General features: G+C 38.9%; 4 protein-coding genes and 3 non-coding genes across 16 annotated transcripts; 2 read left to right on the plus strand and 5 right to left on the minus strand.

The window, feature by feature from the left end:
• The first annotated feature begins 27 nt into the window (after positions 1–27).
• Positions 28–2931, plus strand: LOC5667629 (uncharacterized). The gene is made up of 3 exons (XM_001688232.3): positions 28–1344; positions 1417–1507; positions 1576–2931. The coding sequence occupies exons 1-3, from the start codon at positions 187–189 to the stop codon at positions 2691–2693; spliced, it is 2367 nt and encodes a 788-aa protein (XP_001688284.3). The 5' UTR covers positions 28–186; the 3' UTR covers positions 2694–2931.
• Positions 2895–23420, minus strand: LOC1271533 (hrp65 protein). 10 transcript variants are annotated; one of them, XM_061640983.1, is made up of 19 exons: positions 22705–23410; positions 21511–22369; positions 21222–21412; positions 20948–21145; positions 8355–8420; positions 8233–8293; positions 8094–8150; positions 7449–7490; positions 6898–6953; positions 6619–6674; positions 6338–6393; positions 6052–6112; positions 5771–5826; positions 5485–5545; positions 4885–4978; positions 4594–4695; positions 3701–3759; positions 3363–3445; positions 2895–3125 (listed from the first exon to the last, which is right to left on the minus strand). In XM_061640983.1, exons 1-7 carry the CDS (start codon positions 23164–23166, stop codon positions 8131–8133), a joined length of 1857 nt encoding a protein of 618 aa, XP_061496967.1. In that variant the 5' UTR covers positions 23167–23410; the 3' UTR covers positions 2895–3125; positions 3363–3445; positions 3701–3759; positions 4594–4695; positions 4885–4978; positions 5485–5545; positions 5771–5826; positions 6052–6112; positions 6338–6393; positions 6619–6674; positions 6898–6953; positions 7449–7490; positions 8094–8130. The 10 variants fall into 10 exon arrangements, with proteins under 10 accessions (XP_061496967.1, XP_061496973.1, XP_061496969.1 ...); XM_061640989.1 differs by lacking the exon at positions 6898–6953; XM_061640985.1 differs by lacking the exon at positions 6052–6112.
• On the minus strand, positions 3915–3989 carry LOC133392365 (small nucleolar RNA U18). Its single transcript, XR_009765687.1, has one exon. It is a non-coding gene; the product is annotated as a small nucleolar RNA U18 (small nucleolar RNA).
• On the minus strand, positions 4770–4841 carry LOC133392364 (small nucleolar RNA U18). Its single transcript, XR_009765686.1, has one exon. It is a non-coding gene; the product is annotated as a small nucleolar RNA U18 (small nucleolar RNA).
• Positions 7570–7641, minus strand: LOC133392366 (small nucleolar RNA U18). The gene has a single exon (XR_009765688.1). It is a non-coding gene; the product is annotated as a small nucleolar RNA U18 (small nucleolar RNA).
• A 373-nt stretch (positions 23421–23793) lies between the features above and the next one.
• LOC1271534 (transmembrane protein 216) lies at positions 23794–26312 on the plus strand. Its single transcript, XM_310352.6, has 2 exons — positions 23794–24442; positions 24695–26312. The coding sequence occupies exons 1-2, from the start codon at positions 24223–24225 to the stop codon at positions 24886–24888; spliced, it is 414 nt and encodes a 137-aa protein (XP_310352.4). The 5' UTR covers positions 23794–24222; the 3' UTR covers positions 24889–26312.
• Positions 26313–26322: 10 nt separating this feature from the next.
• LOC1271535 (cyclin-dependent kinases regulatory subunit) lies at positions 26323–27251 on the minus strand. Its single transcript, XM_310353.6, has 3 exons — positions 27148–27251; positions 26856–27056; positions 26323–26772 (listed from the first exon to the last, which is right to left on the minus strand). Exons 2-3 carry the CDS (start codon positions 27027–27029, stop codon positions 26704–26706), a joined length of 243 nt encoding a protein of 80 aa, XP_310353.5. The 5' UTR covers positions 27030–27056; positions 27148–27251; the 3' UTR covers positions 26323–26703.
• Positions 27252–27553: the final 302 nt, after the last annotated feature.

The following is a 27553-nucleotide window of genomic DNA, read 5'->3' on the forward strand; positions in this document are numbered from 1 at the left end:
TTAGACAACGTGACGCATCGCTGCAAACTTTGAACCCTACGCGGTAAACATTCAGTTTTTTGTTCTTCAGATTGTCGTCGACATTTGACAACCTAAACACAATCGGGGAGAAAAAAACACACTCGCACGGCGCGATTTTTCTGCGACGATTGCAGATTTTGGGACCGAATTTCCCCGTGAACCAAAATGGCATCGAACTCACTCGTGAATCAAAGTGCGGACGATGGAATTCCGTTGGATTTTCTGGCCGAGATGCACGTGGCGATGGACTGTCTGCCCGTGGACGAGGCGGAAGCAGAACGACTGCTGAACGAACGGAAGCACAAGCAGCAACAGGCTCGCGAGCGGGTACAGCGCTTCAACGATGCGTGGAGCATCCAACCTATTCCAGCGGTGAACGCAACGCCACGGATCACGGTGGCCAACAACTTAGGAATCAATGGACGGCAGGAGTTTAGCAATTTGCGGGACCCACGGCTCGTTGCCAAAGCCAAAACAATTGGCAGCCTGCCGCTTGACATCATCCAACAGCCTGTGCCGCACGCTAGCGGGATCAACAACCGGCAACAACAGCCCCACCACTACCATCACCAGCAAGATACGGTGGTGCCGTTGCAGCGAGACGAAGTGTACCAGCATAATGTGCCTGCTGTCGTGAAACCTTTGGAGCATCGGGGTGTCTCGTATTCGGACAATGAGGAAGATGATGTCATATTGCTGCCGCAAGAGCACGAGGAACTGCACCGAGCAGCAAGAGGTCGTTCCAGGAGCCCAGGTTCTCGCAATCCACGGTCGCGCGACACTTCCCGGACACGGGTCCGGGGCGGCCATCGTTCAAGGCGCCACTCTCGCAGTCAGTCCCGCAGCCCCACGCATCGACGTCGCAGGCGACCCACACGCTCCAGGAGCCGCCATCGCAGCCGATCCTACTCACGGTCGCGTTCTAGCTCGCGTAGCTCGGAACATTCGAACGGGACGCAAGACTCGCGCGGAAGATCGTCGTCGCGCCGCAACCGGCAGCAAGGCGGCTCGGACCAAACGGTCATGATGCAATCGATGATGTCAATGGTAATGCAGATGGTTAATAATGGCATCTTGATGGGAGCGTCCAATCGGGCGCAAGTCCCAGCAGGTTGTGGCCCCGCGGCTACTCCTGTAGCGGTGGACCCGGGCGCCACACCACAACTGACACCAGCTGCCTTTCGCAACATGTTTGCCAATAGACACTGCTCCGACCGGGGTGGTCAATTTCCGGATGAAGTGGTCAATCTTACCGATAGTTGCTCGTCGACAGTAGTCGAGCAGGGCGAGGACACTAGGCCGAAATACGACGTTTCAACAGAGGTAAATAGAGATCATATCGCAGCTATTTTTTTAGTGTTGTCTCGTATTAAACTTAATTCTCCATCGCTTTAGCTATTTTTGGAAGGTAAGCTTAGTTTTGCCGACTTCCTTGCTCTGAAGCCGTCGGCGAGAAGCGATCTGATCGTTCCGATTGATCCGCAAGGTAAGTAATGGTAGCGTGATAGATCTTGAGCCCTCCGGTCGAGACTAATCCAGCAATGTTTTCCACAGTTCCCAAGCGAATCAACGAAGCCATTTCGATACTGGATCAGCAAGATACGAAGAAACACTCGACCCGGTTCCTGTACGTTCCGCCAACCTATTACGACAGTGAAAAAAAGGAAGAACACCTCCACCATCGGTCTCCGTTGGCCTGGAACAGTCAGAACGTACTGTTCGAGAGTACAACACGTTCGAGGGAGGTGAAGCAGTGTCAACCGTTTAGCAATCTGAATCTGAAGCTGAAGGAACTGATCGTGAAGCTGGGCCTTGACGAGGGGCTCGTTTCGCAGCAGCTCGAACAGGTGAAGCTGGCGGCAGCGCTACAGAAGGACGGCGATAATGGCAACCGGTCTGCGGTTGGTGCGTCGACATCTTCTGCCAGCATTCAGGCCATCACAGTGTTGCCCCCAAAGCCGGGCACTGGCAAAGTACGTCATCTTATCGATCGAGAAGCGCAAACGGACGGTTACGCTTGCATGGAGTGCGTTGCACGAAAAGCCAAAACGATTATTACTACCTCCACACAAACCGCTGCGGCTGCCCCGCGTAAGGACATGGAAGTTCAAACCAACGGTCCGCCACTGTCCGCTCCTAACGTGTTGTCGCTTGACGGGTTGAATGCGAACCAGATTGAAACGATCGAAGCGATCGTGCGCTTCGTCCGCACCCGGCAGCTTGCTGGTTCGATTGAAAGTGTACAGCACGCACTGCGAAATGATCGTGTGACGGCAGCCGGAATGACCCCGACGGTACAGCAAAACGCTCAAAGACTGTTGTCTCAAGTGAAGGCGGACCTACAGCGATCCGGAACCTTCCCGGGAAGCAGCCACGGCAGCAGCAGTAGCAGCAACAGCAACCATAACCACAACCACAACAGCATTGCCCAGTATCAGGGTTATCAACAACCACCATTATCTGCTCAGCCTGTTCCTCATCTGTACGAACAACAGTTACGAGATCTGCGGATGGGCCACCGGCGTGGCAGTGGCATTACACGAACATTCCACACCACCTCCGTGTCCGAACAGATCTTTCCGGCGTGCTACGACAGCCATCCGCCAATGTCGAAAAAGAGCAAGAAAAAAGGGAAACAACTCCATCATTACAATCAGCATGGTGGTTGGTAAGATTGTTTCGAAAAGATACCACCACCATTAACAACCTGAAATCTCTTCCACACGTGGTGTTGTACAGTGCGTGCCCACTGTTATGATTTAAAAAAGCATATGTTTTAAAAATGTTGAACTTACCTACCATGATTGGTTTGAGTAAATTGGATTTTACGTTTCTCATATTCTATTTTTCCGTACTCGTGAATAATCATGAACTCAAATTTGAAAAATAAAATTTATTTCTCATCCTGAACGTTGTGCCTAGATGTCACAAACACGTGTACGATTTTAAAAAACAACCGAAATTTATTCATATACAGCTTTCAGGAGCAGTATCTTCACTTCGGTACTTTCTCAGTTTGTTGCCAGCATACAAAAGGCCAGTCCATGCCACAAACGAAATGCGTTTTTTTTACACACCAGGTCGTGTCCAATCCTTTCCGATAGCTATAGGCACAAAAATAAGATCACAAACGAAAAATGTTAAGAAGTAGTATAATTAACACACGACGATAATCAGTACAACGTGAGCTGAAGGTACGTAAAGCGTTATCAGAAAGAAATCTTATCGATCACTGTTGTATCAGTCGGGAAAAGAAGACTTTGATATAATAGAAATAAATTTCATCATTCGCTCAGCATCACTACAGCAGCACGTCCTATATTCTAACTGTATTTACATACCTGCTGATTTTACATACAACACATCTCCTTCGCTTCGCCATGATACAGGAAGCATGATCAGCGCCAAGAGATATCGAGGAAACCTATTGCGAAACCAAAACATAAAGTAAATAAAAAATCATTAATCAAAATAGTTTTCCAAATAAGCATAATTTGCAGGCTACATGCGACCATTTATTTGTCAGAAACATGTTGTCAATCATTAATTTCAGCCGGGGATAGAAGACATTAATTTTTTGTTGCATTTCATCATAGTAGAGTGTGCTTTTTTAAGTAGCATATCATAAATCTTAGTTTAATAATGGATATAATTTGGTTCATTCAGAAAATTCAATTACCTGTACTGTACTTTTGTAGATTTCGGTCATTTATACCACATCACATTTCATAAAGTTGTCTGGAATTACAAGATAACAATAGTAAGTTAATAAATCCTGTCAAAGTGAGTATAACGTGGCATGTATGACTTTAGAATTATATATATATATATATATATATATATATATATATATATATATATATATATATATATATATATATATATATATATATATATATCAGAATATTGGATAAGTAAAATAATCAAACAAAGTCATAAACACGGACCAATTGAATGTTCATCACATAATTTTTAAATGTTAATGATATTCAAGTCTATTGCCTAATGAGACCAGATGGGAGGTAGGTTATTGCATAGTAGGGTCGCGATCTGATCTTCCGTTCACGTAACTTTTAAACTAGTCCAGCAATCGACAAAATGCAGCTATCATATAATATGTCAAAGATGATATCGATATGGCGGCTCTTAACAGTTCATATATTTCATAGAACTTTCACGCATTTTTGCTATTGGTTTAACAATTTGGCTCTTCACGTGAAACTCTAGGAACATTATTGTAAAATTTGCCGACCGCTGAACTAGTCCATACACATTGAAGAAGACTAAAGGAAGTCTCACTTGATTAAATGTTTAAAACAAACCATTCAAACATAGTTAATCTATTTATTTGAGATGCGACAGAAGTTTGACAAATTGACAATATTGAATTGACGCTCCAGAATATATGAGAAAATTATCATACGTTGTGGATAGGTACAAGTTCAGAATGAGGTAAAACTTTATATTCATTACATACGTAGTTGAAAACTTTCACTTAATCGCACCACCATTTCCACCTGGTCTATTATTTCATAGACATGCAGCTATTTCAAAAATACGAGTTTACTTTACCTTTCTTTTCTTGTTATCAACGCCTATAGCTTATTTTTGTATATAGCATAAGCAGATAAGATCCGGACGCTGATAAAATAAATTGACGCACTTGGTTGTAATCTGTAAAGAAAGAGTGGAATGAATAATGAGATCCCATTGTACATCATCACCTTATTAAAATTTTAAAAGATGATACGTATCAGAAATATGGATTGCTATAAAATCATACAATTTCATAAACACGGACCAAATATTTTCATCACAGAAGTATTTCGTGAAAATGATGAAATAAACGAATTATAACCATACCTGTATCAAACACGTGTTCCATTGTTCACAACAAACAGATCTTCCCGAATAAATTCATCCAGAACCAAAGTTGAAACTCATGAAATCAGATAACCTGCCATAAAACAAGAAGAAACAAAATCGTTAGTATACTCTACGTCCAATATGAACACTCGTTTCGGAGGATGATTTTTCGTTGTTGCATTCATCAGACTAAAAATTGCTTGGGAATGAGTTTTAGCAGCCTAAGAAATTGTTTCATGACGTTCAAACGGTAATTCTTTTCATCATTGAGAGCAGCAACTTTCACTATCAAACGAATTTTTAAAACATTTCTTACCTTTTCAGTTGGTGGATCCACTGTTTCCGGATGTCTTGTGTGATCCTTCGGAAATCCTGCCATAAAACAAGAAGAAACAAAATCGTTAGTATACTCTACGTCCAATATCAACACTCGTTTCGGAGGATGATTTTTCGTTGTTGCATTCATCAGACTAAAAATTGCTTGGGAATGAGTTTTAGCAGCCTAAGAAATTGTTTCATGACGTTCAAACGGTAATTCTTTTCATCATTGAGAGCAGCAACTTTCACTATCAAACGAATTTTTAAAACATTTCTTACCTTTTCAGTTGGTGGATCCACTGTTTCCGGATGTCTTGTGTTTCCGGATCCTTCGGAAATCCTGCCATAAAACAAGAAGAAACAAAATCGTTAGTATACTCTACGTCCAATATCAACACTCATTTCGGAGGATAATTTTTTGTTGTTGCATTTATCAGACTAAAAATAGCTTGGGAATGAGTTTTAGCAGCCTAAGAAATTGTTTCATGACGTTCAAACGGTAATTCTATTCATCATTGAGAGCAGCAACTTTCACTATCAAACGAATTTTTAAAACATTTCTTACCTTTTCAGTTGGTGGATCCACTGTTTCCGGATGTCTTGTGTGATCCTTCGGAAATCCTGCCATAAAACAAGAAGAAACAAAATCGTTAGTATACTCTACGTCCAATATCAACACTCGTTTCGGAGGATGATTTTTCGTTGTTGCATTCATCAGACTAAAAATTGCTTGGGAATGAGTTTTAGCAGCCTAAGAAATTGTTTCATGACGTTCAAACGGTAATTCTTTTCATCATTGAGAGCAGCAACTTTCACTATCAAACGAATTTTTAAAACATTTCTTACCTTTTCAGTTGGTGGATCCACTGTTTCCGGATGTCTTGTGTTTCCGGATCCTTCGGAAATCCTGCCATAAAACAAGAAGAAACAAAATCGTTAGTATACTCTACGTCCAATATCAACACTCATTTCGGAGGATAATTTTTTGTTGTTGCATTTATCAGACTAAAAATAGCTTGGGAATGAGTTTTAGCAGCCTAAGAAATTGTTTCATGACGTTCAAACGGTAATTCTATTCATCATTGAGAGCAGCAACTTTCACTATCAAACGAATTTTTAAAACATTTCTTACCTTTTCAGTTGGTGGATCCACTGTTTCCGGATGTCTTGTGTGATCCTTCGGAAATCCTGCCATAAAACAAGAAGAAACAAAATCGTTAGTATACTCTACGTCCAATATCAACACTCGTTTCGGAGGATGATTTTTCGTTGTTGCATTCATCAGACTAAAAATTGCTTGGGAATGAGTTTTAGCAGCCTAAGAAATTGTTTCATGACGTTCAAACGGTAATTCTTTTCATCATTGAGAGCAGCAACTTTCACTATCAAACGAATTTTTAAAACATTTCTTACCTTTTCAGTTGGTGGATCCACTGTTTCCGGATGTCTTGTGTGATCCTTCGGAAATCCTGCCATAAAACAAGAAGAAACAAAATCGTTAGTATACTACGTCCATTATGAACACTCGTTTCGGAGGATGATTTTTCGTTGTTGCATTCATCAGACTAAAAATTGCTTGGGAATGAGTTTTAGCAGCCTAAGAAATTGTTTCATGACGTTCAAACGGTAATTCTTTTCATCATTGAGAGCAGCAACTTTCACTATCAAACGATTTTTTAAAACATTTCTTACCTTTTCAGTTGGTGGATCCACTGTTTCCGGATGTCTTGTGTGATCCTTCGGAAATCCTGCCATAAAACAAGAAGAAACAAAATCGTTAGTATACTCTACGTCCATTATGAACACTCATTTCGAAGGATAATTTTTCGTTGTTGCATTCATCAGACTAAAAATTTTTTTGGAATGAGTTTTAGCAGCCGAAGAAATTGTTTCATGACGTTCAAACGGTAATTCTTTCATCATTGAGAGCAAAAACATAAGTAATATGTATAAGTTCACAAAACTTCATATGAATGGGAATAGGACAATTTTTTAGCATTTACCAAAAAGGCTACCAAGTTGAGGATCTTTGATCAAGAATGTTAGGGTAGTCGTAAAGTTGTAAGTTATGAGTATGTTATAGCTTTACAAATTAAGAATTGATTTTTCTTCAAAATTGAACAAAATCCCATCGGTATTACTACAAAATGCAGTATTTCAGTACAAAGTACATTTGTAAAGCAATGTATACCTTTACAACTAAAATTGTTATTCGGTTGCCGCTTATTATAGTATTTACTTACTTTGAAATTACACGCAGAGGCATTTTAGGATCCAAAAAGTTTCTGGAAATGAAGAAAAAAAAAAGTTCGCAAATATTATTTTTTTGTTATTTTTCCAAAATTAGGAAAGCAATTGTCATAATTTGATCAGAAAAATAAGTTCTTGAATAATCATAGAAATTCATAAACACGGACCAAAATGTTTCATCATAGCATGAAAATTACATATATTAATGAACGAAAGGTTTTACGATTCAAATTAGTTTGCTTTATGAATAGTTTCAAAGATGCACGATGTCACTGGGATATTTCAAAAGATTAGCTCATTTTTGTTAAAATTGTCTAGGAAAACACGATCTTTATCAAGCAAAGGTTGAAGTTTCTAATGAACGATGCTTAACAATGTAGTAGCTTTTCTTAAGCAGAAAAACGAAAACATTTTTTCGTATTCATAAGGGACGAGCGAAGCCCGCATAGCTTAATAAACAAAACAATGTTTATGTGTACCATTTTATACAATTATGTCAACGCATTATAAACAATGAAGCGCAACGTTTAATTTAGTATGGAAAAAACACAACCCGATTAATGAATCGTTACTAATTGAATTCGTAAAACTTTCCAATAATGAAGTCAATTATAGATCAAGATTTGATTAAAACATACCTCTATTTACAGTGTCAACTGAATTGAAGAAAAAAGTTCATTTATTCGGTCTAGGTCCTAAAAAACAAGAAGCAAAAACATACATTAACACATATCAATATTTATCACATTATTTCAAGCAAAAGAAGGATGTGCTTACCTCCTCTGAATGTTTTCTTTTTATTCGCTGTCTTTCCTTTCATGTTGATGTTATTTGGACCCTGCAAGAAATAATGGATGTGTTTTAACATGGTTTTATAATATCAATTACTCATTATTTACCTGCGCATTATCCCTTGATCCAGTTCCGAGCAGTCTTAGCAGTTCGCTTAGGTATTCTCGTTCAAACTATCCGATGCGTCACATTGTTAATAGGAAAATGTAGGTGCAGAAGAATGGAAGTAAAAACAAAATTCGTTAGAATTTCACCGATCTGAGAGTAGATAATAGCGAATTACGTTCCTTCAAAATGTTGAAATGCGCGCGCAAGTCATTTTTTTAAAGATTATGACTAATCTTGTTTATTTGATTTGCCTAACAAATTGTTTGAAGAATGTTTTGAATGTGTGATTCTTTTTGTTGTTCACCCTTCTTATTATAATAATATTGTTATAATATAATGAACATTCATTGAGTGTTCAATACAGGCGCTGTTCATTTCGACCGAACTCGATCATCTTGCACAGTTGCATGTTTGATTCACAGATAATACGATTCGCAAATAGTTATACAAATAACAATCTCCATTGAAGTGAGGATCTATGGGCTATCAGTGTAGGGGCAATAGTGAAACCCACAATCCTTAACAGCACCTATGGAACCATATGCCTTTTAATATAACTTTTCTTGTAGCAATTTTTTGGTTTTATGCCACTGATCATTAAAATACCGTTGATAATGTTCATTCAAGAATATAAGAAGCCAATTTTCTGGTCAACTATAATGCAATATATGATACGATACAAACAATTTGAATTTATCTCGAAAAAGTTTTCAACATGGATGGTAGGGTACGATACGAAGTTTTTCCAAGTCGTACAATAAACCTTAATTACTTAAAAAAATACTTCTATACTTTCGTAAACTTCCGTATTAGAAAAAAAATCAATTTCAAAATAAATAATACTTCAGTTCCTTAACAGTCGTTTGAACATTTATTGAACATGTTTTCCAATCAATCCAAATCGGATTGTATTGATGTTGAATATTTCATATACAGACAGCAGAGCTGCATAGACGATTTCAGGGATTTGAATTTGCATAAGAAATTTTGTTGAATAAATATTTCTGCAAAAGAATATTATACTTCTAAATGCTCGCAAATCAAACCCTTTAGTTTAAAATACTTATTTATTTGAATTTTACGGTCTACAGCCAAACGGACAAAATATACAAAAATATAACTTGAGAAATTATAAAAAAACACACACAACAAGCAGATACTAATTGCTAATGTTGCAAATTAGCATCCATCCGGCGAATCTCAATGCAGCAATTTGCTAATCAATTAAATCAAATGATTTTGGAACAATTGTATGCGGCGAGCTTTAGGGCAGCAATAATGAATCTAATTAATGAAAATGAAAGGTATGTTGTTACAGGATTTCCTGGGGTCTCCAAATTTTTGAAACTTTCCTTGACTTTTTCCTCTGGGAAAACGAACTTTTACTTTGTGTTACGCATTTTTGTACATATTAAATAAGAATTTCCCATCTGAATATTCAAAAAAGGTACTGTTTACGTTTCATCTTTTTAAAAGCCCATAGCCCCGAGTGAAATATTTCACTTGCGTTATCTGCATATGCGTTTCACCGATAATCGAAACGATTGACAGGTGCTGTTTTTGTGTATATTGGTAGGGAATAGATCGCGGGAATAAGCTACCATAATGATATTCACATCTTGTAACCGACCGACCGACACATCTTGTTCAATTATCGTCACATACAATTTATTTCCCGTAAGAAAGAGCCAAGAAAGTGTCCCAAAATTATGAGAACCCCTGAAAACACCTGTAATGAAAATTTAAAACCGATTCCACATTGAATTTGTATATATTGTAATAATTGTATTATTGTCTGGGAAAAATTTTAATGACAAATGGAAACGCTTGCTTTGTATTGTAATGTTGTCGATTCGAATCGAATGGATATCAAAATAGTTGGAACACAAATAATAACTGTAAAACTATTGTAACATGCGTTGCTTAATTTCAACGTCAACACATACACATTGTGCTCAATACGTGTCGGTTCTAAGGAGCAGTATGATCATGATCATACCATATTATGTATGCAATGCTCCCAACTCTCTTTACAAAATGGATCTCCAAACTGCTCTGTTTTGTAGTTACTCTCTACATGCATTTCAATAGTTTTCGATGATAAACCTATTACGCTAACGGGAATACCCAACATAACATCATACAGATATAACAAAACATACATGTTTTATGCCTTGTGTTAATGTAACGTAAAATATTTTTATATTACAAAAATGTTTTATATGATGTTCATTTATTGTAATTTCTGAACATTTTGCGCAATCATAAGCATATTATAAATTAATGTAAGATCAGCAGTGCATGGACACGCAAATCTTGAAACATTTATTGAATTGATTAATAGAATTTTTTTATGTAAAAATCATTAAAAAATGATCCCCCTGGCAAGTCCGGCCAAAAAAATATCGAATAATATCATTTATGCATGTAAAATGATCCCCCTGGCAAGTTCGACCAAAATAATATCGAAGAATATCATTTATGCAGGTAAAATAGCTCGTATTTTGCATATTTTGTTTGTATGAATTGTGTCATACGAAATCCAATTTTGATTTGTCACTTGAGCAAGTTAAGTTCTAACATATTGGAGCGACATGGTGGTAGCATGCATATGCGAAGTCATGATGTCATGTACATCTAACATACAACACAAGTGTTTGCTAATGAGCATACCACAAGTTGCCACGAAACAATAGATATTTTTTAATACGAAGAAACTAGACGATCGGAAACATGTTGAAGTTTTCCTAAAATCTATCAATAATCCGATCAATGTTCAAATATTTTCCAAGCAAACTATAACAGTATACGTATTATTATTTACTGCTCTTCTTTTTCCAGTTTTCATTACGCATTTTAACTGTTAAAATAAATAAAACGAAATTCTTATTCGATTAGCTTAAAATTAATAAAACATAGATGTGAAAATTGTGCATTAACTATATAATTTTTATATTACCTATATAAACATACGCGTTGGTACACACCAACCAGCGGCAACAAGATGAGAGAAGATATAGATATTATGCCGTTTGTGACGCGGCATAAAATCGAGAATGCATCATCACTTAGCCACGACGATATATTGACGATATGTGGAAGCAGACGGTGTAGGCGTATCACGCATTTGCAGCAAACAAGTTCTTTTGAATCCAATAACCTCGTGTAGACGAAAGCGTTGTATGAACTCTGTTTTGCTCCATCATTTGACGTTCTAAACTAGCAGCGAGATAATGATCTTTCATCGTTTCACGAAGTCAATAAAGGAACATTGTTAAACACAGTCCCGCACGACGACTTCCAACTTCAGTAGCAGGCTATTCTTGTAATAACGATTTTCAATCCTCCAGGATTGTCTTTGCATATTTTCGAGGCTAATCAAAAGCGGACTAACTTCCCCATCGTAGACAAAAAGGTGTTTATGTATAATAACGTGTTTATACTAATAGCTCATATTACACACCAATGTTATGCTGCGTAGCACAGAGGACAGTTTAAAGAGTTTTAGCCAATAAAAAATGCAACATTAAATAGTTGAAAAGATCACGTACGACGTACGGCGCATGGTCGCGACTTGTTCAATGCCTAATCCTAATACTTGAAATGTCAACAAAATAGATTTACATTTATAGCATCGCAAAAGCAATTGGTAAATATATATATTTTTTTAATGTACAAGTTGTCCCCGAGATACACGATGCTGTAAATGCAGACTGCGGAGAAGCCTCGTATGTCGAAGTTCGTTGTTTCCAGCTAGAATATATCTAATATTCGTTTTTAAATAAATTTGAACAACTGCCATTTATTTAGTATTTGACAATTGACATATCAAACCAATTACAAATTTCAAATCAGTGCAAAAATTATCAAATTTAGAAAGCCCCGCATCTCACACCCTCAGAGGGTACCCAATATACAAAGATACCGCGTATCTCTGGGACTACCTGTAATTAAAACTTAAATGCATTTGGAGACGAATCTACGTGCAGGTTCATGAAAGGGTAAAATCATTACATGATTAGTTTTGTATATAATTTTTGACAAATTTAATCAAAATCTCGAATGATTTCATGCAGAGAGACTACTAAAATCAATTATGGAAACAAATGTCAAACATAAATTGAACCCTAATGATGTGATTTTAATAATGACAATAATCAGATAAGAACATAAGAACGTTAATACACACCATCTACAAAATTAAAACAACAAAAAGTGTAGTAAGGCTAATCGTTAATTGACAAATCCCAATAAACGACCATTAGTCGTTTGTTTTATTTTTAGTTAGTAGTAAGTAAGCGGTTTGATTTGAAATAAAATTTAAAAACTACCCAATTCAGTACAATTAAAAATCAGGTAATTCACAACATGAATACTAAATGAATAAATGGACAACCACAATTAAAATACCAAAGAGCATGCCCTTTGAATAATAACACAACAATACACAGAATTGTTCTTATACATTTGCTATTCTCTTATATTCGTATTCCAATGATGTATGTTTGTAATATATTATTAGTTTTGCTTTGCAACCTGATCTTAAGGTTGATTTTAAAAAAAAATACACATATTCATCTGATCAATTTTAATCAATGTTAACGCCAATTATGTCACACTCCTCAAGCGGGTTGATATTAATGGAAAAAAATATTCTTCGCATACATCCCCCGTCAGCAAGTGATGACTTTATATGATTGGAAGGGGACAGACACACTAAATGAAACATATAGAATTATAGGGTTGTTAAATGTTTAAGTAAGCACACAAAATCATTCTCAGATCTAGCTCAACATGTAGCCAGTATGTTCGTAGCAAAATGATCATTCGTGATCGTATGATATCGTTTACATTTTAACTTTGCTTTTAATTATAGGCATGTTTAGAACGTCTTAAATTTTGCATGTTAGGATGTCATAGACGGTACGGCGATTCTTTAAGATACGACACTTCGACCCGTTTGACGTTTTGATCTTAATTAAGAACCCAAACGTTTGGATCAAAATGTCGTCAAAGGCTAATCTTACTCGGAGCCGCATGTTCATCTCATTGGACATTAAAACGATGAAATTTGTCACAAAAGAAGAGAAATAAATATTTAAGCATCAGTTAGTTGTTTGATCTTCTCATCCACTCCAAAAATGTGTAGAAATACCTTCTAAAGTAGAAATATAGATGTAGAAAAACGATCCCGCACAGCGTTAGTATTAAGAATTGATCTAGACATAATATACTAGTATACACCACATACACAGAGAAGTGATTCTTTTTCTCCGGGTTTACATTTTGATGAAGCAATTACTGCAATTTTAACATAATGTTCATTATTTTCATCACTTGTTTTTTCCAAAAATTTGTTTAAATAGTACAGTAGTTAATTTATTTTCTTTTATTTGTTACACTGAGTTAGTGTATTCTATAAGATCAATTTAAAAATGGTCATACATACATACATTATTCCTTAGCGATTGATAAAAGTTTATACTACCCTCGATGGGGATATTATCTTACTTGGCTAATTTGTTTTGTTTATATCGAACAATTGTTTGTCCAGGATACTAAATTATTTGTGGTTCTTTTCCGTTGGTAGTAGAGTACATGCCTATCCGCCTGGAAAAGTGGCGGCATTCATTATTCATCGGGAAAAGAAGACAACCCATTTTTTCCATCCCAAAGAGATCAAGATCAAGTGTTTATGGTTATAGAAATAAATGATGGTTTCAAAGAGGACTTGTAGTTTTTTACTAAAATCAAACTGATATTGACACATACATTTGGTGAAAAATATCTGAAGGAAAAATGGTAAACCTGTAATCACAAACGCTATCCACACGTCAACATCCTGACGATAGTGAGAGTTTTAAAAAACTCACAATGATGGATAAAGTCAAGTCAATGGGAATAGTTGAACATAAAAGTGTCAAAATTCGCTCCCGGTTTCCATATTGAAAGTCAAATCATTTCACACGAAGGAAAGGAATTGTTGAATACGATAGGAGTCGTAAACAAGTTTCTGAAGTCCCTCGCACAGGTAGTTAAGAGTTTGCACGTTTTGATGGAGTAAGATCGTATTGATCTGATCTCAAGAGACATAACAGAGAATATCAGCGATGATTTTTACACCACGCTATGAACCAATGTCTTCACTGAAATGTCTCTTTAAAAGCGTCGGCGCTTATTTTGAAAATCATCATTGTTGTTACGACGATCTGGTGTATTGTTCATCCAATTGTTACGATTGCCTCCGAAATTGTTTCCACGCTGCTGTTGTTGTTGCTGTTGATGCATTTGCTGCTGTTGCTGCTGTTGCTGCTGCGGTTGCGGTCCATCATCAAACCGAGTTGGTCGGTTTTGACCGTGATCGTAATCTCGGACGGTCGGTTCCTATATTGGCAGGATCATAATAATTTATTTATTTGAACAACATTAAGAGCATATTAAATAGGGGTGTGGGTTGGTTGCATTATAAAAATAACGAACGATTAAGGACAAGACAGACGACCCAAACGATGAACGCACCGAACATTCCAAAATCGTGTGGTACCGGAGACGAAGAACACACAACACTCTGTATGCCTTCCCATACATGGTTGGTATGGTAAATGGTTGCACTATTGAACAGATGTCGTTCATAAGACACGCCATTCTTCCGTGTGAAAAGACCCATAGAGCGATGGACGGTACGAAAATATTGATTGATCTAGATGCGGAGTTTACGAGTATGCTGGCTAAATGGCGACATTTTCTCATAAATCATGATGTTGTTTAGCTGGGCGGGTATACAAGTATAGGCAATATTTGAATGCGGCGATATTTTAGTTGTTCTGATGTGTGTTTGTTCACATCAGTGATGTAGGAAATAAATAGTTAAGTTCGATAGGTTCATATAAAAAGAAGTGACCGACAGACTGCATCCCTTTCTCTACGCTTATGAAGGTGGATTGAATAAGCGGTGGACAAGACGTGGGACACTTTACTATCGTGGTAAGTTTGACCGTATTCAACGATAGAATCACCATTAAAACCAAAAGGTGTGACGATACATAATATTGTGAAATAATATAAATTGATTTGATAGTAACTTAAACAATTTTGTACAAACAGAGCAACAGTTGTTCTAACAGACCGACTTTCATACAACATATAAACATAAAAAACTGTTACTTCCAATATAGTTCCGTAGCGCTAAATTTAAGGCTAACAAGTACATGACAAGTACACAAAGGAACTGACGTTAATGCCAATTATTTTATGTTAAGCGTTGTTTATGTTTGTTCCTTTCTTATGAACACAAGATTGATGAATATTATAAAGCGAATGGCTTCTTTATGTTAAAAATAATCAATTGTAACTTAAAGCGATCTTCACAATTGCTTGGGTTTTAATGGCAAACGTTATATATCTCAATTCTGATAGCATACTTCTTTTTCCACATTTCATTACATCAATGCTATTTAAGGACTATGAACGGGATCCATAGTTATAGGGTTAAACAAAACAAAAACAAAAATAGAATGATTATTGCAATTTGCTGCAATATATTCATTAAAACCAGAGTAATATATTTTTATGAAACGGTTCATGGGTTTACAGCAGGCAACAAATAGCGTCTGGATAGATAGATCCATTTAATATGAGAAGGAAGAATATGTAGTTTCGTATGTATGATGATTTTTTATCTGCAAAAATATATTGCATAAATTCGTAAAACCGCTTCTGTAACGATCAAGCAATATTTCCGTGCCGAAAACCTGATTTGTCCAGTAAAAGTGTAGCAGAAGTAACAATTTGTATTGTTCGATGGTAGTCACAATATAGTTATGTTTGCAACGACGAGTACGGTGATAGTCATTGATGGTGATAATTCGAGTATAAATATAAATTGCTAGGACCTCTTCTGGAGGTCCAGAGTGGATATTTCTTCTTTTTTTTGGGCGCAACAACCGTTGGCGGTTAAGGCCTACCAGTACCACTAATGGGCTTGAGTATTAGTGACTTATTTATTTTACCCATAGCAGGATAGTCAGTCCTACGTATGGGAGACGACACTGTTCATGATAAGGTGCTTGAACCCAAGACGAACATAATGTTTTTAAGTCGTTCTAGATGACAACTGTACCACGATGCCGGGCCTTCCCAGAGTAGACTAATTTTTGTTTATTTTTCGCGAAAAATATTGGATACATTTGTCCCATAGTAATTGGAGCTTAACACTCAAATTTGTTTAGTTGAAATGCTTTGTCATTCAATTTCCATTTGTATCATATATGTAGAATAATATTCATCTTTGCTAAAATAATATTATCTGTTCTTTGGTGGAGTAGAATGTAATCTTCTCTGTTTCAAAAAGGCATTTTTCATAGTTTCAATAACCTCGGTCGCATTCTTTGGTTAGGTATAACGAGACAAAATATCGCAAACCTATGATTAAGAACCTCCGTGAAGTGTCTTTCACTGTCAGGAATCTGGTGTATTCACAATCGCTAGTTCATTATCCTTCTTGCCCTTGTATTATAAATAAACAATATGGCAGCGTACGGATATGAAGCATAGTTTGCCATGTGTGTTGAATGTACCGGTAAACGAGGTGTGTTTATTTTGCTCCAACGATAACGAGGGAAGAGAGACTACACGACGCAAGTGAGGGGTGGTAGATGATGTTTCTCCCCGCACTGCTTGTATTTGCTTCGGCGTTTTGAATTATACATTAGCGTAAAATATACGACGATTAAATTGTATTGTAAATTCTTATCTGTTTGTGTGGTTTTCTATATATTTCATACAATTTGAAAAGCATCGCAAAACGAGTGAATCGTCCTCTTTACTCATGCTTAGCATGTGGAACAGCAGCTCATAAAACACGTAAAAACGCATAAAAACAACACTTTTCTCTATTGAACGTTTGGTTTTGCTCCCCCAACCTAAGACAGGCACGGAGGCAAAGCATGTGTGAAGAACACTAAATTACATGCACAAAAACCATATTAAAGTGAAGGAGGCGCTGAATATTAGCATTAACATATAAGTAAGCGAGCCGGACCCTGAATCGGTTATTGTGGCCTCACAGTGAACTTACTCAAAAACGTTTGGCAGTCAACATGTTAAGCTATATGCGATAAGATAATATAAATAATTAACAGGCGTTGGTTGAATTTAATGAGCGAACGAAAAAATAATGTAAAGAATAAATTAAAGCATATTTCACAAAACATGCAGTTTCATGGTGAACCAACAGGGTTGGTCGATTATCACACGGCTATCGAACATAAGCCAGAAACTATGTCTCTTTATGCGCCTATTTTACTCTCACAATCGAGTTGTAGTGAAATTGATAAATCTACGATGTGAGTTTGACAAATGTTATAAAAATATCATTTGCAGGATTTACACGAATCAAGTAGAAATTTATACAAAAAAATCTACCTATAATTACGATCACGACGCAGATTAACAATAGTCAGCAATTAATAGTTGTAGGGAAGCCTCCGCAATTAAGGCCGGGATAACGGATTGATGATAAATAAATAGACGAAAGCGCGAGACCGTAAGCGGTTTTGGACACTCCTGAGGCAGGCAGACCAAGACCGCAAAGCGGTTTTCGAGCGATAAGTCAATAGATCAATAGGTTATGGTACCAAAAAAGCTTCGACGACGATTTCACGGACATTTAAAAAGAAGCAACTATTTAAAAACTATAATGCATAATTCATAAACACACATACACATCTAGAGTACTCCAGTAGAGGGTAAATGCGCAGCTAAATTCTTAAAATGAAATAAAATCAATCTTTTTCTTCGTATTTAGAATACGCAATTGTGGCTAAAATAGATATCTTGTTTTAGAGCGCAACGACCGAACTTGTCGAAGTATTCCTCTTAATTGTGCATTGTTACATAAGAATTTTGTCCATAGAACAATAATACGGAGGGGTTAGATCTTTACGAACGAATCTCATCATGGGAATGCGTTTTTAAATCCTAATGGTTTGGCTTTAACTTTTAGTCGTTTGACCGATCGCATCGAATAAAACGTAACGTAACGTCCTACGCGGACATGCCAGCCTATTCAGGCTTTCGAGACTATTTTAATACCACGCCGCCGGATAGACAGTACTTGATACGACGGACGGACCATTCTAGTCTTGAGCCCACGATGGGCATTTTAATGAAGTCGTGTGTTTGACGACTGTACCACGGGACTGTCCCCGAAATCATCAACCTTCTATTTCCAGGATTAATATATTAAGATTTACCGATAGTTAGTGCATTACTAAATATACATTACTTTTATTTAAAGCCTATCACACGAACAGCGAAATCCATTACATGAGAACTATAGTAGTACCAGGGAAGAGATATCATAATAGCTGTTCGTCAATATGATTTAAAACTGACTACTATTATAATATTGTATAATTAGAGTATTATGAACTTCATAATACCAAATCTTTTCGCTTATTTATAAAACGGTTTCCTTAACGCTTCTTGTATGATTATATGCAAATATTAAAAAAGAAAGCGGAATAGAGAACAAATTTTCAAAATGGCAATCTTCAAACTAATAATGTGAACCAGTGGATAATGAGTTGAAAATACGTGCAAAAATGAAACATCATCTTGGATGAATGAGAAATTAAGTGTATATCAATTTTGAATGTATTTATGTCAATACCATAATATTCATATGTTGTTTGCGATGGCAAAAAATACTCTTACAATCGCCCCATAACCCTACCGTATCGGACAATAATATGATAGAAGCATGAACATACTTTTTGATAACTAACCGGCTAGAGCTGAGTATTTGCGAACGTAAAGACCCTCAACACCAGCCAGAGAAGATCTTTTTAGGATTATTTGAGAACAATCGCGGCAGTCTTAAACCTTCATGCTTTTCATAAAAGTTTCACTCATTTTCTCACATGGATTATTAGTTTGGTTCAACAAGTGCCAGCATTTTTATATAATTTAGCTCTTTCGATAGAAAAGTTTGCCGACCCCTGGTGTAGGCCAATAGATATAACAAATAAGACAAATTAATTGTTGACCATTTGTTTGTTTTCAACCAATCCAAAATTTGTTTGTTTTCAACCAATCCAAAATGAAATACGACAAAACGACAGAAAGAAATAATTCAATTCGAGTAACGGAGCAGTATATGGTAATAAAACGACAAAGAACCATTTTTTATCCATTCTCCAAGCGTATTTATTCCAAACAGGTGACAAACTGCCAAGTAAATTTGCAACCGCAATTTTCACCAGATGTTATTGATGTATGCGTAAACGCTCGCTAGCAGTGAGCCAAGCACCGATTATTGCGGCAGCGTAGTAACACTCGTTCATTCTCAAGCACGAAATAGATGCATCCGCGCGGAATCGCTTTAGTGTAATAACACCGGTGAAGGAACTGCTCTGAGAGGAAATTTTGGTATCTGTCACCGGAGCATTTGTACCACGAAAACGACCTCAAGTCGACGGTAGGGTTGAGATTCGAACCTCAAACGGCTTCTATCGAAGCAGTCCCATTTGAATCTCCGTAAAACCAACAGAGATTAACACAATATTATTGAATAATTGTTTCAATGTTGGAAGTAGAAGAGCAGTAAAATGAATAATATTTGCTAGAAACCGTTCAGAGTAATTCATAAAAAAAAAACGTCGGAAAATGCTCGTATGAAACGATTTCAGTGCTATAATTATTTATGGTGATTTAACCGATGTCTCATAATGTCATAATGTTTCCATGAGTTGTCGTAGAAACAATTCAATGCACAATTACAGCTCTGCCACATCGACTGCGAGAAGAACTTACACTAATGTCTTTAAATATGTTATTGATTAATGTTGTACAGAGCTTTGTACAGTACACATGACGATTTTGCGAAGTCAGCGTTATACGCTAGTAATTATAGTGCATTTTGAAATTCAAGAGAAAAAGATACAAAATCTTCATCATCTAGTAGAACAAATCTCCAAACACGACAAGAAACATAACCTCCATTATTACTCCAACATACACACGCGCTGACGAACTAAATGATAATCAATTACAATTGACAAATTTACGACTTAAAAAATTCGTCCAGCGTAACCGAATGGGGAATAATGGAAAAATCCATAACAACATTAGCGAAGATGACGTGGAGGACAACTCGGACATTATGACCAGAACGAGTTAATGATAAACCAGCTAAGTTTTGTAGGGAAGTTCCTACAATATATAGATACGTGCCATTTGTTTTCACAACTCTGCATGGAATTTAATTGCTGTCTAACAAATCACCATCACCATCATTCATGACCAACCGATAGTCGTTGCAAACATAAACAAGAAATACCGAAACCATCGATAATAGAGATTAGCGGAAGATTTGGTTATCCAAACTGTGTAAACAATATCGATGATTCGTAAGCATACGATTTCAAAAGCCTTCATCAAATAAACACCAAAAATGTTTCTCGCCATTTAGGAAGATGATAACGGCGCTCCACTAACTTGTGAATCAATTGATCCGAAGTAGAAAGTGAAACGGCATAGTGAAAACAGAAAAAAAGTTCGCTAGATCAAGAACAAAAACAGATCGACTTACCATGTTGCCGAAGTTACCATTGCCGCCACCACCGCCGCCGCCGCCGCCGCCACCACCACCACCGACAACTTGATTCATCATATCAAAGTTACGGCGGTTATCGATGCCACTGCCGCCACCCCCATCACCACCACTACCCCCCATACCACCCATATCGTTCATTTGCTGCTGCGGATCGATGATGTTCATCTGGCGATTCTGTGCAAATAAAAATAAGGGTTAACTCTCCACGTTTTCAAAGCGATAGAACACACTCTTCTTCATTTCATATTACCTGCATGAACATGTTGTTTTCTTTTTGTCGGCGATGCAATTCTTCATCCGATCGTTTGATACGGGTAGTCATTTCTTCGAGTTCCGTTTTAATCTGAATGTCATTGCGTTGACGGGCCTCCTGCACCTGGCGCTCCTTCATTTCCCACTCAGCTTTCTGACGATCGCGGTCCATTTCGCGTTGGCGCAGTTCTGGAAGATGAACGGAAAGGAGTTACTAGTGCCGCATGAACTTCCCCCCACGGACCCTCTCTCCTCCTTTATTTGATGGCATATAAGATTATACTTACGCTCTCGCAGCAACTCTGTTTCCTGCTCGTATCGAGCGTATTCCATCTGTGCTTCGAGCTTTTCCTCCTCCATGATCATCTCGCGCTTCAACGATTCGGCCTTCTGCTTGAACAGTTCGTGCATGTGCTTCCAGCGTTGGCCATACTCGAACTCGAACGAACCGTGCTCGGCAAAGCGCGGCCCTTGCTGGCGTGCCTTCAAAAAGTCGTTTTGCTTCTTGTTGAGCGACTTTTCCGGCAGCCCATCGTTGTCATCCTGGTACGTGTACGGCTCCACGATGACTGGCCGCAGTGACGCGGTCAGGAAATAGCATTTCTCCGTACAGTATCGTATAGCGGCCATTGCGCCGGGCTTGTTCTTAAACTCCACAATGCCCTCGCCGGTCGGTTTACCACGCTCGTCCACCTGCACGACGGCTCGCTCGAGCGGACCGAACACCTCAAACGCTTTGTACAGCAGCTCGTTCGTGACGTACGGTGTCAGATTTTTGACGCGGATCGCTGTTGCATTCGGGGCAAATCGCACGCGTAGCACACGGTTCTTGCGCGTGGTACCGTCGAGGCCGCGCTTTGCCGCCTCAGCATTCGAGAGATAATCTACGCGCACAAAGGCGTAATTTTTCTCCTTGTTCATGAACACTTCGCTGATCTCGCCGTACACTTTGAACATATCAACCAGCTCTTCCTCCGTCACATCGTTGGTCAGGTTGCCGACGTACAGCCGATTGCGGCCAGAAAATTTCACATCCTGTGCCTCGATCGGTGGAATTTCGAACAGCGGTCCGGCCAGCTGGCGAAGCTTCTCGTTGATAAAGTAAGCTTCACCGCCACGCCGACGGTCGCCGAAACTGTTATCCATCTGAATAAATAAAACCATAAAACCAACATGTTATTTCAACTCATCACTCGCGCGTTTGCTTGTAACAATTTTCATGGGACGGACATCGACGCTTTGCAGTTATACGCTAACCATGAACATTATTAAAAAAGAAATAAAAATTTCGAAAGTTTTAAACAACCGCCACAAATTGAAAGCATTTGGTTGTAATAATAATTGCCTTGCATCATGTAGTAATTACTCTTTGGATACCGCCGTAAAAACGGCCATTTTGCTAGACTACGCCATATGCGCGTGTTCTAGCTCTACCCGGACGCCATCTTGAAATGCAAAATGCTAACGCGTACATTACTCACATCATTTCCTCCGCGGTTGTTGCCCCGATGCATGCCACCCCGGTTCTGGTGCTGATTGGGACCGAAATCCTCTCCTCCCATTTGTTGAGGGTTTCCTCCATTGTTGCCGGGACGATTGTTTCCGGGACCACCGTTATTGTTGGGATTGCCACCGCCGCCACCAGCATTACCACCCGGACCGCGATTGCGATTCGGCATGCTCTGGCGATTCTTGCTATTGTTGCGATTATTTCTGTTCATGTTCTTGTTTCCCGGTCCACCCGGTCCACCCGGGCCGCCTGGTCCGCCTGGTCCGCCGGGTCCACCCGGTCCGCCCGGGCCGCCTGGGCCGTGCTGATCGGGCCCAGCTTGATTATTGCCTTGCATAGGGCCGGGACCCCCACCACCACCACCATGCGGTTGCTGCTGTGGACGCTGCGGCAACGGGGACCCATTAATTTCTTGCTTCACAGCAACATCCATTTTCGCTTGTTTCTTTTACGTTCGGGAAGCTTTAAAACACCGATACACAATCCCAAATTATGTAATTCTCAAATTACACTTCACTGTCAGCCACTCACTTGCTCACACCAATCGATCAGCGACCGCACGGTGAGCGAACAACTTGCTTCCGTTTCCCACGAGCACCAAAGAAAAAGTGAGCATCAAGAAAGCTGCTTCCGTCGAACCAACCTGTCAAGCCCGTGCGCACAGTGAATCACGACCCACGACAAAACGGACTGCTCAAGATGACATGCTGCAGTAGCGTCTACACGTTCATGTACCACAATCTACGTATTGTTGCTGTAGAAAACTACCCTGTTGGAGGTTTTAAATTCCTTTCTGCACGGAATAAAATCCTAAATTCAATTTCATATGATGGAAAGCATTTTTGTTGGTTAAAAAATTCGTACTAAAACTGAGGCGTATGTTCTAATTAGAAAATTTTAGGGTCAATGTTTGATGTTGTGCGCATTTTTTATGCAGAAAAAAAGCCAACTCTAACGATAAGCATCAAAGTTAATAATTTCCATGTTTTATGAAACTTTGTCTACTTTCAACATAATTCATTTTGGTCGATAGGCCTACCGTAGTGCGTATCCTTGCCAACCGCAGGCAAAAAACTGTCAAACAGAACCCAGGCATATAGAACTCGGCGCAGTTTTGTTCTAAAAATAAACATTTTTCTTTCAAACCTGGTCCCAGCTGCACTTTGGTGTTAGAGGTTTCTTTTTATGTTGGTGAAGTATCTTTAGCTAGGAAAACTAATAATTTGTAAGCCCAATCGCCCAGCTGTTTAGAAGCGTGTGCTCGCCAATCCCGTCCGGCTGGCCCACGGACGGTACAGGAAAGAAAGGCCTTCCCTACACCATCGGTGATGTGGAGCTTAGCCCCTCGATCCGACAAAGCGCATCGATGTCCGTCAGCCACCACCGGATGATTATGTACCCCTAGTGTACGCAGAGGGAACCAGCGCACCATTCGCCGCCCCTTCCCGGGTGGGGAGCCTAGCAACGGAGTGAACACGCAGGAATAACAATGGGAAATCCAAGCTTAACTTACGAGATTTTACTATATCTCAACTCGTTCTACTTCGGAATGTTCGCTACCTGCGAGCTGGGAATGCTCACGCTGAAGGCAGTCAATTTAAAGTATCCGGATCACATTCTGCTTCGTGAGGCGTGCATTCTAGTGGCGCTGTGTTTGGTAGAAACGATCCGAATCATTCTCGGCAGGCGGGGCAGTCTTAGCGACCACGGTAAGTACGTTTTTGGACAAACGGCAGCTGCAATGTATGCCATCACAGGCAAAATCGTTGCGATGCGGTACGGGTAACAAACAAGGGTTACTTGGTGTTTATAAATAGTCTCAACGTCTGACCCGCGTACCCGTAATATCATGGGGGGAAGATTGAACTGTAGAGAAGCAACAAATATTACCTCTACCGTCATCACATGCGCCACATGCTATGCTAATCGTGGGTTAATTTTATTTTTCAATTTCTTTGTAGGCTGGCAAGTAATTTTGTCCGTATTTCTCACTATTCCCTGTGGAATGGGCGTAGGATATCTTCTTTTTTACCAGCTGCACCGGCTACGCCTGGAGTACATCCTATGTGCCTTAATGTTATCACTACAGGCAGCAGAACTGTTCTTCGCAATACTGTTCGTATTCACGCTCTGTCGACCGCCTTCCTACGATTAATCGCTCTATAGACTACTACTGCACGGCCGCAACTGGTGCAGTCACGCATATTTTCGGCAGTGGGATAATTCCTAACGACTTACCGTTCCTGGCCGTGTCCACGATACTGCCGCGGTGCGCATCCGAATTGTGGCACAGATATCGCAGTCGTCGTTGCGAAACCAATATGTGCCCGTTCGGATCGGATAGAACCACCGCCAAAATCACCAACATCATCATCACCATCATCGTCATCATCTTGCTCAAATGGCCAAACCAACACGAGAACAACAAAACAAAAACTGTGCCATCGTAAGGCTGGTAGTTACTAGGTGCCACGTAGTTTATCGTAAAGAGACAGAGCGACCATTTGTATGCTGGCAACATCATGCGACAATACTGGTCGCGTGAAATACACACCGTATCATGGACATGGGCGCAATAGGCAGAGCAAAGCAAACGTAGTCGGCTTTCGAAAAGGGGTCGAACTGCAGTAGGGTAGACAGGATGCTTAATTGCGCACAGCGCGCCCCGTGCTGTGGCTAGCGAGAACTTTTTTTTCAGTTTAATGACTTATACTGGCACCGCCTTTTCTAAAGATGCGCACTATCATAGAATTCACCCGATAGGCTTTCCTAAACCTAAGTGCACAAAAGTGAGTCTTTTCATTCGATACCAAAGAGCTTGATTTCTAGTCTAGAAGTATAATTACATTAAAGCAACATTTTCGATCTGCGAAAGATACCCGTTGCCGGAACGTGGTACTTTCTTTTACCTACTCAAATACTGCATGTTTGTAATATACCCTACACTTTTTTCTACCGTACGCTGCAGAGTTGCACCTTTACCTTGACGGTTGCATTCTCTTAAAAAAACTATAAAAATCAAAACTACTACTAGCAATAGCAACAAAATGGGCAGCGACAAAATAAGCGGGTTTCAGAAAATCTTAGAAACTAGACATTGTTGATACATGCATGTGGTAATGCGACAATTCTTAGATAAATTTGGAATATAAAATTTGTATCTGCTCATCTGTGTCAAATATCAGGTACCAGTGGGTACATGCGCAAAAGAGGAAGGACAATTAAAAGCAAATACTTCAATATTTCATCAATCTTGTCATAATACAGCGTCATAAAATTTTGAAACATGTTTACTTAAGTGTAGTGAACCGGAAGGTTTGAAAAAAAAACACGCATATATCAATCCACTCAATAACTGACCAGTAATAAACATACGTGTACGTTTGAACATTGCGTGATTGTGACGAAGAATATCGCTCCCGTTCCGACCGTGTAAAATTGCACACACGCGTGTGTGGTGTGTCCTGTTTTAGGATTTTGTTGGCAATAGTATACATCGTATGGTTGATATTAGCAGAATCCAAGCCCAATGTATCTAGACAAGGTAAACCGTTTCAAATACAACACCTCGACAAATAAGCCTTCCGTCTGTTTCTTGTGAACCTTTATTTATTGACGTCAACGCAGTATAATCATATTTAAATTAATATTTACATATGCTGTAACGCCTTTTATTTCAACATTGTTTATCTCCGCGTCAAATCCGGCAGTTCGTTTTTATCTTTCCGAAAAATTCAATGCCGTTTTACTCTCGGCTAGATATTTGTTTCCCTTTTCTTGCAGAGAACTGCTATCCGTCGACTGCATTACTAAATGCAATGTCAACAAAACCTAAGCGAATATGTTTTACAGCTTGCGTAAAAAATATCAAAAGCCACTGCCAGCGTAGAGATCGTCGAAAAGCCATGAAATACGCCTTGTCTGTACAAAAATTGAGTGAGTGTGTGTGTGTGTGTGCGGTTTTTAGTTTTCATGATTGTGGTGCCAGATCCGTCCGGGGACGCCGAAATAGCAGCACATGCGGTTCTGGTGAGTGAATCTACGAAAGAAAACGGATCAAATAAAATCATTCTACAGCCGTCCTACGAAAATCAACAGCTGGAAAAAGATTAACTATGTTACCATGTACAACACCCAGCCAGGCGATTGCTGGACGCCTAAATTGCGCCACTCCGTTTCCGTCATTAGATGCGTTTTTGGAACATATTTGGCCAAGTCAGGAGGAAGAATTACGTGCCGGTACTCGTACACATCGTCGTAATATTTCTCAGAATATTGAATCTGATCAGATGGCATGATGACGCCGCCGCTGATATGCTGTGCCTACGGTTGTAATATGATAAATGTATCGAAATTATGGTTCACTTCACGCGTAATTACTAAAACACGCTAGAAACCCAAAAAAAATACTCACGAATTTAGCGAACAAGCCGGTAGGCAGGGCGATTGTTTTGTTTTCGGTTTCACTTGAAATTTCAGGAACGCGCCTTTGTGTTGTTGAATCACCAAATGTCAAAAGAGGTTAAACTGCTCGAAAATATTCAAAACTGATCGAACGAGTGATTGTCACATTTTTGACCATTTAATATCAGTGTAGTTCACTGTGTTTCGTTTTTCGTGCAGTTCAAATGTAGCGCTAATTGGTCAAAAACAGATGAAACCAACAGTTAATCTAATTCATCGGTTTCATTTTAATTTCTCGTCCGTTCGGCCACTTATTTTAATTTCAAATGCAGAGCCTTAGGTTAATAATTTCAAGTGATAGGGTTATTTTTTTAATTCATTGGCAAAGTCACAAGGCGTGTGAATTAAATTTTAGA

The sequence above is a fragment of the Anopheles gambiae genome, chromosome 2, assembly GCF_943734735.2.
Source record: "Anopheles gambiae chromosome 2, idAnoGambNW_F1_1, whole genome shotgun sequence".
Taxonomy (NCBI): Eukaryota; Metazoa; Arthropoda; class Insecta; order Diptera; family Culicidae; genus Anopheles; species Anopheles gambiae.